Genomic DNA, 16,492 nt, shown 5'->3' on the forward strand with positions numbered 1-16,492 from the left:
ACGATGAAACAAGAAAGCATTTCCTTTGAGTTAGAAAGCTGTTTATTGGTGAATATACAAGCATAGAAATTGAGGTAGACGTATTCCTCATTGTGCTTGTAACGCCGCTGCCGGGAGTGTAATGTATTAGATTGTGCACCTGCAGTTCCCATCACACTCCATTTCTCCAGAAGGGGGTTTTCATTATGGGAAGTTCACTTGGTGGGGAGCTGAAGATATTAGTCAGACAATGCATACAGACAATATCTCAATGAGGTGCATTCATGGTGTTGATATCGCAAAGAGGAACCAGTCTCTGTTGTTGTTACCCAAGTCTATCTAGTTTCAAAGTCTGTCCCTTCCAGTATTTTGCAGTGTGAAGCAGTGTTTCAGTAAAAGTTATGTGTTTCTTCTTATCTGTCCAAAAAGATATTAATCACATGGCAACAGTAACGATGACTAAAGGGATGCCAGCAGAGTGTGGAGGAGTGGAGGACACTGCTGGCGTGTGTGTGTGTGTGTGTGTGTGTGTGTGTGTGTGTGTGTGTGAGTGTTTGCATGCCTACTTGTGCACACACATGAGCCTGTGTGTGTGCTGTCAGAACAGTAATTGGTTGATTCAGCCATTATGAATGTGTTCAGATTCCCATTTCCTGCTAGAAGCCTAAAGCGTCCCATCTGCTTAATGCACCAATTTACTATCCTGTGTCATCTAGTGTCTCTCTCACTAAAACAATTCATAGCCAGCTAACAGTCAGAGGATTTTGTTCACTAATGGAATTTGTTCACTTAATAAACAAATCTGTCTAACTGCTTTTTCTGCATATTCTGCCAATTAAATCAAAAGTCTTTCCCGAGACCTTATGTGATTAAAGACTAAAATATATTTGAGAATATTGTTGTGATTCCTGAAATCTGTTCAGAATCTCTCTAGGTATTAATCTAATTAGTTTAATAATTCAGTCACTTAATAATTAATTAATTCTTTGATTATTAGCAATAACCTATATATTTTAATTGTTAATTGGTCAGCTAAGACCAGTAATATAAGTTAAAGAAAAAGGGGGATGAACTATTAACTCATGGTGATAATAACAACATAATCACCAACAATTTAAACAAAAGACATCACTGATGTCAGTCAGTCTTACACATTTTAATATATGTATACTCTAATTGTAGCTCATAAATACTTACATTAGCTTGAAAAGCAGGGTTAGCTTTGTTCATTTGAACATGGGACATTAGGTGGGTTTAACCTCTCCTATATCCTTGACTAAGACCCAAACACTGGCTACCTGACAGAGGGAAAACCCCCGGTCAATTCTATCACTGGTTACAAAATCATATTTGTTAATAGGTGAGGTGATTGTACATGGGGAAAAGATAGCATTTTTTATTTCTTATTAGCTTTATTGTAGCATTTAGTGATGTTGTGTATTGTGTCTCAAGTGTGTGTTGTTGCTGTGACAATTGAAATTCTCTCTGGCATAAACACAATACCTACAGTATCTGTTTATCTATTTGGCAACACATATTTGGGAATGGGCTGTGTCCAGGGACATGATGAGTCCCTGAGCAGGTTTTGTTTATCTAAGAGACTGAAGAGTGCATCACAGCCATTCTCCCTCACCAGCTCGTCTGAATTCAGTGTCACTTCAGCACGTTTAAAGCACTATGCTAACATTGTTTAAGAAACGTTATTTACAGAAGTCAAGAGCTTCCCCAGCTTCCCTTCACCTAAGCGGGCCGTCGGGGTTCACTGCAGATTCATCAGGAGGAACACACTGTGTAGATTTGCCTAATCACCAGATGCCTGCTCGCTAATGCATAATGCATCAGACTGTTATTACCAGTCTGCAGGGAAAACACAGCAGTGATTTACATTAATATTTCATCAAGCCACTCTGACATCAAAGTCTTAATGGAGGAGACCCTGTGCATGTGTGTGTGTGTGTGTGTGTGTGTGTGTGTGTGTGTGTGTGTGTGTGTGTGTGTGTGTGTGTATGTGTGTGTGTGTGTCTGTGTGTGTGTGTGTGTGTGTGTGTGTGTGTCTGCATTAATGAAGTAGACCCCGGTGCCCGGTTGCTTGGCCTCTATCAGGGTATCAGGTGGAGAGGTGATAATAGTGTGTTAAGTTAGTTTTATCTCAAAGGACAGACAGACAGAATAACAAGCACACAGGCAGACAGACAGACTTTGAAAACAATCTCATGAATAAAGGTTTTTAATAGAAAATAGAAAAGCCCTTGGCCCTTTGTGCCATGCAAGGCAAAGGCTTTTCTCACAGACAAAGAGACTATAGAAGTATAAAAGTCAACTGATGACGCAGTTGGTTTGACAGGTGTTTGCTGGTTTGTATTCTCTGTTTCTCTCTATTTTTCAGTCTCTATTGTCAACAGTAGCATATCAAACTCCTGTCTTGTTTGTACCAGCAGCCTATGAAATACATCTGAGAGAGAACAAAAGCAACTGAAATCTGAACTATACTCCATCAGAAACTCATCCTGCTCTAAACCTAGCTAGTTATGTACTGTAAATATTCCTACCACAAAACCAGAAAGGTACAAATATTGACATCTTGCACCTTCTATACCATGATGTTAGAATGTGACAGTTAAAGAAGATGAATCCTTAGCTGTTCTTTATAGGGATCGACTGCTATGGGTTTCTGAAAAACCAAAACCTATATCAATATTAGACTGAAGTCGCAGATAGCAGATATTTTGTGCCAATATTCATTATCTTTAAATTTGACATTTCATGACAAAAAATTTCAAGTATTCACTTTTTCCCCAAAAATGTTAAGAGCCTCCTAAACAGCATTTAGACCATATGACACTAAATCTCTCCATTGAAACCCATGAAAAGCCAGGATCACCCACCTTTTAATTCTGGGATACATTAGGTCTTTAAATGAAGACATAATGTACAAAAAAGACAATTAAACATTTAAATGAATAAATGAGAGAAATGTGCAAAAAATATAAGATTTCATTCAGGGAGGAACCTCCATCATAACGGTTTACAGCATTGACTGGCCAATATCCAGTATTTAGTAAAAGGCCAATATCGGCCTGATGAATCAGTTTGCCGATATATCAGTCTAACTAGCTGTTTGAAACCCACATGTCTAACAGCATCTCTCTCTCTCTCTCTCTCTCTCTCTCTCTCTCTCTCTCTCTCCCTCTCTTCACCAGATGACAGTGCGTCAGCGGCCAGCAGTATGGAGGTGACTGACCGCATCGCCTCCCTGGAGCAGCGGGTCCAGATGCAGGAGGACGAGATCCAGCTGCTGAAGTCCGCGCTGGCCGACGTGGTGCGCAGGCTCAACCTGTCTGAGGAGCAGCAGGCCATGGGCACGCGCAGGGGGCCCACCAAAGGTAACACACGCGTGGACAGTGGCGAGCGTCATACATCATGAATCTGTCTTTCCGGTGGCCACTGCAGACGATTCTTTTACAAATGTTTTTTTTTCTTCTGAGAGCTGAAAAGAGAACGATAAATGAGTTTTTCAGTCAGTTGTTCTTGGGTATGGAGCAGCAGTGTCGCAGTTTTATTGCATGAAACATTATGCAGTTAAAGTGGGACTTCTATGATGACTACACACACACAGACACATGCATTCACACACACACACACACACAAACTGGGTTACACAAGTATACACACACATCCTTGGAGGCATCCTTTCTCTTTCTTTTTCCATTTCATTCTCTCTATCCTGATGATGCTTCCTTCAAATCCCACTTATTTTCTTTCCTCTGGCTGACTAGTTATGAATCTTCTTTTCCTCTCCCTCTCCTGGACTGTGTTGTTTTGTTAAATGTATTGTACTGTATGTGCGTATGTGTGTAGACCCAGCTTTGATGAGAAAGTCTCCCTCAGCAGACAGCAATGTTGGGAAGCCAGGTAGGCCGACTGTGTAGTTTGTCCCCACTAACCGGCCTGGTGTCGTGTGTCCAACCCTACAGAGCACAGTCCAGTCACTGCCTGCCGGCCTTGGGTCAAATACTGTCTGTTCCTCCAGGAAGCACACAATACTGTCAGTACTGCACTGCCTGAGGTCAATGTACTGTGATCACTGAGAGTCTCAAGAGTCCAAGAACTAAAGGCATAGCTAATAATATTCATGTGATACCAAACACATTCAGGCAGGTTCAGCAATACTTTTCAGTTACAAATAAACCGTGATTATTGAGTATGTGCTGCTAAATATATTTACACATTATGCGTGTGTTTACCTCGGTGTATGCAACCAGACAATTGTAAAAGGAAAAATCCACTCTAAAACACACTATGCCTTGCTTTTCCAGGCCAAATTTGTTGTTTGGTGGTGTATTTTGCTTATTCCCGTGGATAACTGGGCAAATGTAGACAATGTGATGTCATGTTGAGATATTTCCAGTGCAGCTACACTGGCGTTCGATAGCAGAAAATGTTATCTAAAACATCAACAGAATCCCTCAGAATCAACGAGCAAGAGCTTCTTTCTAGACTCCATTTTGCACCGATATTCAACAGTCATACAAGGAGAAATCGATCGTAGAAGGGGAAGAGACTTCAGTAGACCAGAATGCAATGCAGTGACAAGGCATATTGTGCTTTGAGTAAGAGGTGCGACTCTTGCTTTTTCTCTTGACTGGAAAAACTCTCACTGTCTCCCTGTGCTATCACTATCGCTATTGTTCTCTCCACCTACACATATAACCCACAGCTGGATGCAACAAGTTCACACCTTTTCTCTGGGGGGTTGAAGAAAAATATTTGAAGGGATCAAATGTAGGAATTCACTAACTGAAGTAGAAGTAGACGGAGCAGGTTGAGGGAAAGTGGGTACGGCAAAAAAGTAAATTGCCACACTGACAAAATAACTCCTGGAATGTACTGAGCATCATAACTTGATGATGAAGAGTGTCTGTGGGTGGATTTTTCCTTCGTTTTGTTATGGTGGTTTTATTATGCGATGATTCTGCATGTCACCACAGTGGAGCTAAATGTATAGATTTTCGGATGAAAGTGTGTTTGATACAATTTGTCTTTCATGTAGCCCGTTCGCCCCAGAGGCTGATGAACCCTGCATGCGAAATCAAGCGCACCTCCTGTATTTTATGTCCTCAAACGTACATGCGAGCGATGAAACAGACACAGATTATGATTGGGAGCTGCTCCCAGTTTTTGGTCCCCTGAGTGATTGTGGATGGATGGAGTTTCAGTGCGAGTGTGTTTGATGTTGGGAGCTGGAGGATGACTCAGTGCTGCGGGACGACGAGCAGCCCGGCTCTACTAAAGCACTAGATCTGCTTCAGAGAGCTTAACCCATATACATACACACACACACACACACGCACATTCTCCACACGGGCGCTCATGCAAATATATGGGTGCAAAGACACAAATGCATGTACAGTATAGCATGTGCAGGTTCACACACACACACACACACACACACAAGTGCAGGCACACTCACACACCTGCAAGTACACACTGGCACGCAGCCACATTGCACATACACTAATCCCTCTCTCACTGTTTCTTTTCTGTACCACACACTGTTTGATGTAACTCTGATGTGTCTTCTGTTTGTGTGCATGTGAGCGCGTATACACACACACGCATGCACACACACACACACACACGCGCGCGTGCCAGCCAGCCAGCCAGCCAGGCAAGCCCAGAATAACAAACCTATGCAGCAGCTTTATCTGCAGTGATATATATTTAATAGACACTGTTCCATCCAGCAGACACACACATTCACTCACACACATGCAGACACACACACACACACACACACACACACACACAGACATGCATATGCACACACATTGCTCCCTGATCTGTAATGTAGTAATTACGCTGCAGTGGTAACTGGGGTTGTAATTTTGTTAGCATGGAGAAGAGGGAGTGTATGTGCATTTGTGTGTGTGTGTAAGTGTGTGTGTGTATGTGTGGGTGGGTGTGTGTGTGTGCACACGCACCTTAGGCCAGTCAATCCACTTAGAGGAAGGAGTCAATTTTCTTCACATTCATTGATCTTTATTAGCCCCTTAATCTTACAAGCGATTTGTGAGAATCATCAAACATCGTTTTAACAAAGTCTGAGCAGAATGATTCTTTTCAAGCTTTGTGGAAAAACAGACATCTGAGCCATGAAGACTTATAAAAAGAGAGGAAACATTCAGCAAAAAGTCTTTGCTGTTAATTAAGATTAGGGTTATCTTTCTCTTATGTAGAAAGGTCATATGCTGCTTCTGGTTTTACTCATATGAGATCTACTGTTCAATTATCAGTGTAGAGCATGGAAGCATTACAGAGGGAGTATTGTATATGTGAGATATGTATATGTGTTCAGCATCCTTCCCATACATACATACATACATCCATTCTGACCAAAGTAACTGATGTTACTGTAATGATGATACAGCAGCTGACCCTCTGATACTTGCCGAACACCAGGCTCTTTCTGAACATGGCCCCCCTGCTGTCATTTCTCTTGCAGCCAGGCCAATGATTGCCACCCTGCCGTTACGACCCACGGTAAACAACGGGACGGTCCTACCAAAGAAAGGCAGCGGCACTCTGCCCTCCCCGTCAGGATCTGGATCCAGGAAGGACTCCGCCATGCCAGCCAACAAGAGGTGAGAAGACATTTAATGTAGTGAAGTTAACACTTTAATCTAAGCCACTTAAATAATCATGTTAATGTATTGTCATGCATTATGGTGTTGTGCTGTCTTCTCTCCAGTTCTCTGCATTCTATTCTACTCTACTGTATTATCTAGGCTTTAAACTAAGCTATGCACATTTGTAGGGAAATTGCAATTAAAAAGGTTTATGGTACAGCTTTATGTTTTCTTTACTGTGTGTCTTCAGAGTGGATGTTGTGGTGTTGGCTTTCTCAGGTCTTGTTAACACCAGATAACTACAGTACATTTAGACTTTGTTTTATTAGCCAGGCTTGGATTTGCATAGAGCCATAAAGACTGAGCTGTATCAGCCTTATAAGGGAATAATATTTAACGTGATTTACTACCCATAGGTATCTACCTGGATGTGTAGTTTTTTCTGTTAAATGAATTTTCCACACAAATTCCATCTGTTGACATTATCATGTCAAATCAAACAGAATGTTTCATTTCTCTCCAGACATCTGTCTTGTTTTGTGCTGTCTGTCTGTGCCATATCTGATAATCCCAGTCATAAATCTTCCTATCTGATGGCTTTTTCTCAGACAAAGGCATTGACATTTAACATGGCTGATAAACAGTGAAACAGTGTTCATCGCCGCCTCTGCTCCTCTGTCGTGACATTCAGTTTCGGGTGATTGTGTGTGTGTGTGTGTGTGTGTGTGCATGTATGTGTGTGTGTGTGTGCGTGTGTGTGTGTGTGTGTGTGTGTGTGTGTATGTGTGTGTTCATATGCATGTGGAGCGCAGGTTATCAATCTTGTCTGTCAGGGGAACAATAGCTGTGTCCCCATTTCTCTGGTTATGCCTGGACTCATATTATAATCAGATGAACCTATAGAGTCACCAGGGACCATTTCCACTCCAAAGAGCTGTTCAATCAATAGATATAGTTGCAGAGTGAGATATGGTGAGATACACCAAGCAAGCCACGTCAATATCAGTGCAGGAAATGTCATTCGTTCTTGTGTTTTTCCTTCTTGTCCACTGGGACTACTGGAGCCTATTAAAGGCTGAAATTGTCTGTCTGTAAACAGAAGCCTCAGTAATTGGCTTCTCCCTTTGTAGCCATTGGTATTCATATGAATGTTTATCTTTCTACTTAATGGTTTTTTGGGCCTTTGAACTTGTGCTCAAACAGCATTTGACCTTTCCTTGGCTTGTTTGGCACTTCATAGGCTATTACTGGTGTTGTGTTTGGATGTGAAATAAGCTTATGAACTAGCTTTTATTGTGCTGTGCTGAATGGAGTGTTTTAATATTGACTTGATGGGATGAGCTTAAAAATCTTCCTGCACATATTCACACACACACACACACACACATACACACACACACACACACACACACACACACACACACACACACACACACACAGCGAGAGGTTAATTCTCAAATCAAGAGGCAATCAGTGCAGATGGTTAATCAATCCAGATCCACACCTCCTTGAAGGAATTAATGGTTTTGATACAATCGAGTTATAACTTGAGTAATTATTCATCAGTCCTCTCCTGTGTGTATCTCTGCATGCTGTCTGTGTTTCTCTGTCCCATCCTCCCTGTCTTGCACGTCTCATGTCTTGTGTTGTGTCTCTGTCCTTTCCAACTGTGATACTACTGTATATCCTGTTTATGTCCTGTCCGCCTACAATGTGCCATCCTGCCAGTCTGTCCAGTCTGTCCTGTGTGTCTGGCTCAGCCAGAATTCTCTACCTGCCCCTCAGGTGAGAGTGTCACCAAATACATTGTTGGTCACACTATAACATGACCACCGCATCACAGCTAGCATGCACGCTCTGTAACGCTAAGCAACATCTTCAGCTATCACCCATTCCCTAAATCAGATCACTGAATTGCTTGAAATTGGCTTCTCACTTTATAGCCATTGATATTCATATGAATGTTTATCTTTCTATAATCTAATTGGTACAAAAATTGCAAGCAAATATCTGATACAATGTCATCATTAATTTACCATTTACCATTTCTATCATCAGTAACATTCACTGTGTGCTGTTTAAATCAACATGCTCTGGGACAGTGTTTGTGTAGTTCGGTCTCTCTGCCTGTGGATTGGTCACAGTCTCACCAGTGTTGGCATACACACAACAGACTTCCCCAATACCCTGTGGCCCAATTACTATGTTTCCTCATGGGATAACACAGCATACAACACTATGCTGTCTCTCTTTCTCTCTCTCTCTCTTCACCAAACAAACACACACACTCACTAAAATGCCCCAGAAGGGATAACGGCCAGCAGCCAATTGCAGGATTTGAATGGACTTTTCTCCCATAGGGTGGATTAGGTGTGACTGGGCCTACTAGCCTTTGGATTGCTGATGGGGCCTTTTCTTTGTGTGAACAGGCAGGCTGTCTGCACCACTGACATGTAGGTCTGCACAGGTTCTGTTAGAGTGTCTACTCCAGTGCCGTAGCCATGATCTCCACAATAGAGGAATCACAGTGGCATAAAGAGGGAGAGAAAGTGAAAGGGAAAAAGGAAATGTATCACCTTGTCTCTTTCTATCACTCTCTCTCTCTCTCCCCATGTCTTTATCTCCTCCTCTGCTCCTCTGCCACCAATTCTCCCTGACAGCGCTATAAAGATTCACACAATAAAATACCTGTAAAAATGGCTGGCAATATTGTGATCTATGCAGACTATAGACGAATCTGGTGTATTGATGGTTTTGCCATTGAAAGTACTTGAGAGCTGAGGGCATAATGGAAATAATGAAACAGTTAAGAATAAATCTTCCAGGAACATCTTTTAATATGAATGCTGTTCCTTGGATGAGATCTTTACTGGAGAGCATTTTTAGAAAGGCAGCGTCAGGTAGTTTCATGACCTATTTCTCTTACCTCCCCATTTTCTATCTGTTTCTCTCTCTCTCTCTCTCTCTCTCTCTCTCTCTCTCTCTCTCTCACAGCACTGTGAGGAGAGCCAATTCAAACGAGCATGTGGGAACTCTGACGCGGAAAGACTCGGGCGACTCTAAGGGCAACCGAACCCGCGCCGGGTCCACCGGCAGCAATTCCAGTGGCAAGAGAAGTGACAGGTAACACATGACAGTGACAGGCGGACCTCATGGCCAATCAGGTTCCCTCATTCAGTGGCACACATTAATCTTCATAGTCACTGACACTTTCTGTCTAGCCAAAACAGGAAGCTATGTTTTTTAAACCGTGGTTTTGCAGCTTTTCGATGAAACTGGTTTATTTGTTTTTTCCAGTTTGACACACCAGGTAGCTGCAGTTTGTAAAATTCACTGCTCACCTAATAAAGAACATAACAAAGATGTAGTTATCAAGGAAACAGATTAAGAGATGATTTGTCTGCAGATAGTTTATAAGAGATGGTTTGTCTAGAGGGGGAATACTGAGTGACAGCTGTCTGTTTACCCATTTACTTTGCAGCAAACAGAGGGATCCTGTGTTCAATGCAGGTAAGAACCAGAGGCTCTTTAATGGCACTTTTGCCCAACAGCTATGGTGGTGATACAACCTACTCAGAGCAATTATATACCAGACACTCAGTGGCTCCCTGTGTGAGTTACAGGTCAATGCATTTCTGAGGAATACTCTCAAAATATTGAATTACTTATTTGCTTTTTGTATATTTCCAAAACCACATAGTACCATGAAGTTCAATAGATGTTTTATTGCGTATTGAACAAAAGCATGGTGCATATTTTTAAATCTATCAGTGTCTTGTCCTGTTTTCTGCACACAGAGGACCACTCACAGCTACTCTATATGATATTGTGTCTTAAATATCTGTCAAAACATTCATCCTTCCCATCATCCACTCCTTCACAAGTAACCAATCCATTTCATCCTTCTCCACATACTCATATCCAATCTTCCATTCATCATTTCTTTAAGCTCTGTGTACATTGTTTGAGTTGAACTTATGATTTTCACTATAAATCCAAGAAATTTCTATTTCGATGCAAAAAAAAAAACCTGTAAACACTGACACTCAGCTGTCTTACAGACAGAACAGCACAACCATGGCAGAATAGGTTTTGCTCATCATTTCTCCTGTCTTCTTGACAGTTTGTTTTCGGTAGTTGTTGTGATAGTTGGAGAGGAGACATACAACACAGAAATGAAAGTAGGATGAGCTGTGATGTGCGCCATGCAGCTGTCAGTCTGTGGTGTTTCCAGCACCATGCACAAGACACGAGAACCATCTCACACACAGTTTAGTCTTTAAAGAATGGAAAGAAGGAAACGCATGGTAACAAGACAATACTACTGAACATGAAATGAGATGAGTATTGATCAGAATTTTCCATCTCCAACGCATTATTGATTTCTGTGTAAATGGAACTGCTGTTTTCATTTGGTTTTAACCTGGCTCCGGCTTGCTTCAGTCCAACTTAGAGCCTAATAAAACTTAGCCAGACTCCTCAGACTCCAGCTCAGCCAGAAGCATTTTGCAAGGATAAAGTGGTGCGAGCACAAGGCTGGCTGACCCACTCCATCTAATAAACCGCCTGTTTAGCTTGATGACTGATTCTAGCTGACCCACATATAAACATATAAGACTAATAGATGCTACTCGTAAGTTAGTACTGCAAAGTGTAACCATCAGATTACAAGCTACAACTCTTAGTGTAATTGATAATGTTGTAGCCTCAGTAATAAATCACATTATCATGTGACTCTGCTTGTGTCTGGCTTCTTTCCTCTGTAAGCTCCCTCTACATTTAATATAAATGGTCTTTGATTATCACTAAGCCCGTTGCTATCTGACATGGGATGCTGACGATTAGAGGAAAATGCACTACAGGGATAATTAGTACATCGCTTATTGGACATTTGAATTAATTATAGACCTATAATCTGCTGTAAAGCTGCATGGTCAGGGCAGTGCCAGGGACATAAACTACCACTAGAACACAGCAAACCAATAGAAATGGATAATTAGAACAGTAACTCCTGTCAATATTATGCTTGCCTGCAACACATGAAGTGATTGCATGCAAAGTGGTTGGTTTGATGCAATAAAATCCAATATTTTACAATATATTGCTCTGTACTTCACCTTTAGCTGCAAGCCTTTAGCTGCAAGTCTGGTTGCTTTGTCAGCCATGAACATTATGAACAGCAGTCGATGCCAGTAGGTGCTAGAGAAATGATCAACCTCTCAGGTCAATCAGAAATGCTTAGTCTGCTCATTTGCAACAGTGAAACAATCAGCTAAGTGATTTTCCTCATAGAGAGGTGACCTAAGGAAAACAGTCCAGTAAGTAAAAATTTCAGCACTTGCCTGCCATATACAGTAGGAACAGAGGAAGGAATACCATCACACAGGAAATGTGCGTTGATTAATTCAGACCATTAAGGACGGAGGCCGCTACTCATTAACACCAGGAAACAGGAACTGAACGTTTATTAGGACAGACCAGGAAGTGAGGAAGCCATCTCACCCCTCACCTGGTGCTTGTGTCTCTCTCTGTGACCTTTACAAGGGATGCGACGCGTGACCCACTGCAAAGGTAGGCCCCCCCCCCCCCCCCTCCCTTTCCCCAATGCCCCGGGGCCTCCACAGCTCTCTGAACATTGCAGCACTCACAAGGCCCTTAGATGTGTTTCGACTGCTGAACATTGCCTCTGCTCTGAACTATAGGCTGGAGCAAAGAAAGAGATTTTGATGTGAAATTACAATTCATATCTAAATGAATCCTCTTTTGATTTTCCTCCATAAACAAACCTTGGTTTACATATCAAGGAAATTGGCACTGGCTTTAGTGATTTCTATGGGTGCAATGAACAGGGAGCTGTCAAGACAGGGGCAGGAATGGGTCGACAGTGTGTGTGTGTGTGTGTGTGTGTGTGTGCTAGTTACCCCCCCTTATGTTTTTTTGAGACCAAACTAATACACACACGCATACCTACCACCTAACCCACACTGAGAGGCGTGTCGAAGCGTGCGGCTGATTGCAGTGGTTGCAGTGCACTTGTGTGTCACCACAGTTGTTATTTAACTGCGGATGAAACTGCTGCTTCTCTAGATGTCTGTGTGTGTGTGTGTGTGTGTCTGTGTGTGTGTGTTTGCTCACAGCTCCACTTCGCACTTGGGCATTTAGTCTCTGTCACCATAGTAACAACACAAAGAGTTCTGACACTTGCTTCCTCGCAGTCGCTTTGAGTTTTCTCCAAACTCTTAAATCCTCTGATCTGAGATCCCTCGCTTCAGTTCAGAGCAAGTAGATTTGCCGCTGCTCTTATTATCTTCCTCTCTCAGAATGAATATTTACATTAGAAACACATTCAGTGTCTTTTTTTGTTTGAGTAGTTCCTATTGAAGTCTGTTTGATTTTGCTGCTTGTATTTTTTTCTCACATGGTCTGGAGCGTCATCTGTTTTATGTAGTTGCCTGCAGCTAATTATTCACAAAGCTGCCTAAAATAAAAAAAGACTAGAGTAAAATCCATAGTGATTTCCTCACAGATCCATGGTTGTTTACTCAGTCTTGGTAAAAGCAGTCTTAATTCTTTAAACAGCCATTTTCTAAGATATAATTGGGATATTCTGTCTTTGATAAGAACAGAATCTCGACTAGGGAAGGAGGCTCTTACTAGTGAGAGACTATGTACAATGTTGATATTATAACAGACTTTTTAATTATTCTATAACACCACAAATCACATTAAATATTTGTTTGGTGATGAACCATAAACATGTCTAAGGAGTCACTACCCATAGTTCCCTTTTGATAGCTCGTCTCTTGCCAGTCTTGTGTCGTGGTGGCTATACAAAATGTTCAGTAACACAAAACAAAACCAGCTATTACATCTCTCTAACTTAAATTATTCTGCCCAACCTCCTCCACCCTTTACGCTCCTCCACCCTGTTTGTCCTACTTCACCGCCCCGGACCCCCCCGCCCCACCCTGCTGGCCCTGACCACCTCCACCACCCCCTGTCTCCCATGGGCTCTGTGTCTCCCCACCCATCTACAATAGTCACAGTACAGATTTACCTCAGCCGCTCTGCCAAACGGACCGGACCCGGCGGCGGCCCCGCGGCCTCGGCTGTCGTGGCCCGTTCAGCCTCCAACCCTCGCCAATCCCCAGACAGCAGCAGGGCCAGCGTGGCCAGTAGGGGCGGCGCTGCCAAGACGCCAGCGGTCAGAAAGACCCCGAGTTTTACCCTCCAGCTGAGGAAGTCGGGGAGTCTGACGTCATACTCTCCCCTCAATACGCCCAGCTACCGCAGCCCCATCAAGTCTCCTAGCCAGTACTTCCAGATTTGCTACTAAGCTAACCAAAGAAGCAGGTTTCATGTCAGTCTGTCAGGAGATGATGGGTTCTTGGTTTTCCATTTAAACTTAACAAAATAAGAGCCCACACTCAGTTTGCTCAGACACATACATTTATTCCAATTAGCAAACAAGTATATGCTCTTGCAAATGGGCAAATATTCAAATGTGCTGGACAAATGTCAACAGAGGGTCAAAGTCAGGTCGTTGGCATGGAAAGATTGCATTTGTGATGGTGAAGAGTAGGTTGATTTGACATTTGTCAAACATCATCTTATAAGGTTAAAAGACCTGCTGTTGTCACTGTGTTTCATATTTCCTCTTTAACAAGAGAAGTCACATTGAGATGGCAGGTTTTTTAGTGTTACTTCATGAATGAAATAATAAAACAAGTTCCCAGTCACAGCAGACAAGCTCAACCCCACCTACCAGGTCGGGAAGGCAGGGGAATATTCAGCTATATTCATTACTATACTGGCAAATATTCTCCTTTCCTAATGGAAACATTTGCAGACATGAATGGTACATTTTTTGTTATGGTTCCCGTGATGTTTTCTGCATGGTTTGTTTTTTCAATATTAGCATGTTTTAAACCCATTTTATGTCTCATTATTCCATTTATTTATTTTTTAGCTTGGATCTGTGTTTTTATCCATAATAATTCCATTGCTCTGCTTTTGTCTGCATTTTATGTCGGTTAACCTGAGCTATAACCTGAATATTTATCAGCTGTGACAGTTCATAACATTGCAAACTGTTTGCAGTTAATTTTGCACCCTTTGTTGTTATAAGAATGTATTTGAATTGACTAATAAAGTCAGTGAAAAAGCTGATTTGTTTGTGTTGGCAAATTCTGTCATTCATCGTCTTCACCTGAGTCATTCTAATCATCACTGTAAAATATTCTTCATCACCGAATTACCTGCCTCTCCCTTTCCATCATCCTCTAATTTTGTCAAACATGAACTTTCAAATGACATTCTACATTCCCAACCTTGTCATTCACCTCCCATTTCATGTGATTAACATGTAATAACACATTGTATTATTCTTCAAATGTCATATTATTGCTTTAACACCTTGCATACTGCAATACACTGTAGAAAGAAAGTAACAATGTAATACCATGAAAATGAATGACATGGCATAATCTCACTAATCACTCATATTTCTCTCTATGCATATTATGACTGTCTACTGACTGACCATGTCTGTTGCTTTTTCCAGAGGAAGGTTATGTGAAAATGTATTTGAAGGGTCGTCCCATCACCATGTACATGCCCAAAGAGCTGGTGGACAGCTACTGCCTGGAGGCCCGAGCCGACCTGCCCAGCAACAAGCTCAAACTGGACTGGGTGTATCCTTTACCGCTCTTTATGGTCCATTTTCCATCAAACAAGTGGATTTGATTATATTAATATCACTTTTTATTATATTGTAAAGATGATTGCCATGCAGAAGTTATTGCATCCTGTAGCAATAATGAATACTTTTTTGAATTACATCTTATTGAAAAAAATAAACAAATGGGGATGTGCTTGTATCTTATAACCTGTAAGATTCTACCTCAATTAATTTTTTTGGTACAGGGAGTTTTATTTATTTATGTATTTTTTTTAGAAAGAAGTTCTAATGCAATCCTTGTTCTGGTTTGAAAAGTTTTGAAAAGTAATCTCCTCTGGAAAGGAGATCCAGATTGGCCTGTGATGCAGTTAAGAGAGGACGCTATGAGTGTGTCGTCTCCTCTCCCTGCATGTCAGAATAGATCTGCTCAGATGTTCATTTTCACTGCATAGTGCTGCTGCAGTCGCAGCCAGGCTCCGCTCTCTGCAGCCGCATCCAGTAATAACCTGAACACAGCTGGCAGGCCGAGGCTCATCCAGCCAGCAGCTCCTCTTGTGCTATTTGATTTTTCATGATTTTCATGTGTATTTGCTCTTCTTTCTTCATTTCTTTCTTGCTTTCTTGCTTTCTTGCTTTATTGCTTTCTTTCTTTCTTGCTGTCTTGCTTTCTTTCTTTCTTGCTTTCTTGCTGTCTTGCTTTCTTGCTTTCTTTCTTCTTTGCTTTCTTGCTTTCTTGCTTTTTTGCTTTCTTGCTCCCTCTCTGTCTTATCGCTTAGAAGAGATGAAGGAATGAGTGTGTTGTTCAGTCTAGCAGAGACCCAAAGGGATAACGCTGTAAGGAAAACAAAGAAAAGATGAAATGGAATTTGAGAAGAAAAACACCAATCTTATCTTCGCCATGAAATGGCAACACACACACACACACACACACACAGACACACACACATAGTCCCAACTCAGATACGTCACAGTAAACTTTATCCACGAGAGAAGCAATATGTACAGCAATATAAACGTGGGCTGTGTATCTTAAATCCACTATGAATTGGATTGCACTTCAATAGGATTATGGATGGATTATATTTGGACTCATGAATAAGCTAGATGCGTCCACATGGTAGATAAAATGATTTCATGTTGCAGTCACTGTCTTTTTCTTGTTGCTGACCTTCAGCATATTCAATTTTGCAGCAGCATTTTAAAAAGT

The 16,492-nt window shown here is 41.7% G+C and overlaps 1 protein-coding gene across 4 annotated transcripts in view; it reads left to right on the plus strand.

Moving 5' to 3' along the window:
• Positions 1–16,492, plus strand: part of eml1 (EMAP like 1) — a 41,223-nt gene that overhangs the window by 14,566 nt on the left and 10,165 nt on the right. The window contains exons 2-8 of one of the 4 annotated variants that reach the window (XM_078289360.1): positions 3,180–3,362; positions 6,482–6,620; positions 8,334–8,390; positions 9,600–9,728; positions 10,087–10,115; positions 12,150–12,176; positions 15,169–15,298. In XM_078289360.1, coding sequence (XP_078145486.1) covers positions 3,180–3,362; positions 6,482–6,620; positions 8,334–8,390; positions 9,600–9,728; positions 10,087–10,115; positions 12,150–12,176; positions 15,169–15,298 — 694 coding nt within the window. The remainder of the gene's footprint in view (positions 1–3,179; positions 3,363–6,481; positions 6,621–8,333; positions 8,391–9,599; positions 9,729–10,086; positions 10,116–12,149; positions 12,177–15,168; positions 15,299–16,492) is intronic. The other 3 variants (XM_078289361.1, XM_078289362.1, XM_071904229.2) reach the window with 3 other exon arrangements.

Source organism: Centroberyx gerrardi, chromosome 17 (assembly GCF_048128805.1).
Source record: "Centroberyx gerrardi isolate f3 chromosome 17, fCenGer3.hap1.cur.20231027, whole genome shotgun sequence".
Lineage (NCBI taxonomy): Eukaryota > Metazoa > Chordata > Actinopteri > Beryciformes > Berycidae > Centroberyx > Centroberyx gerrardi.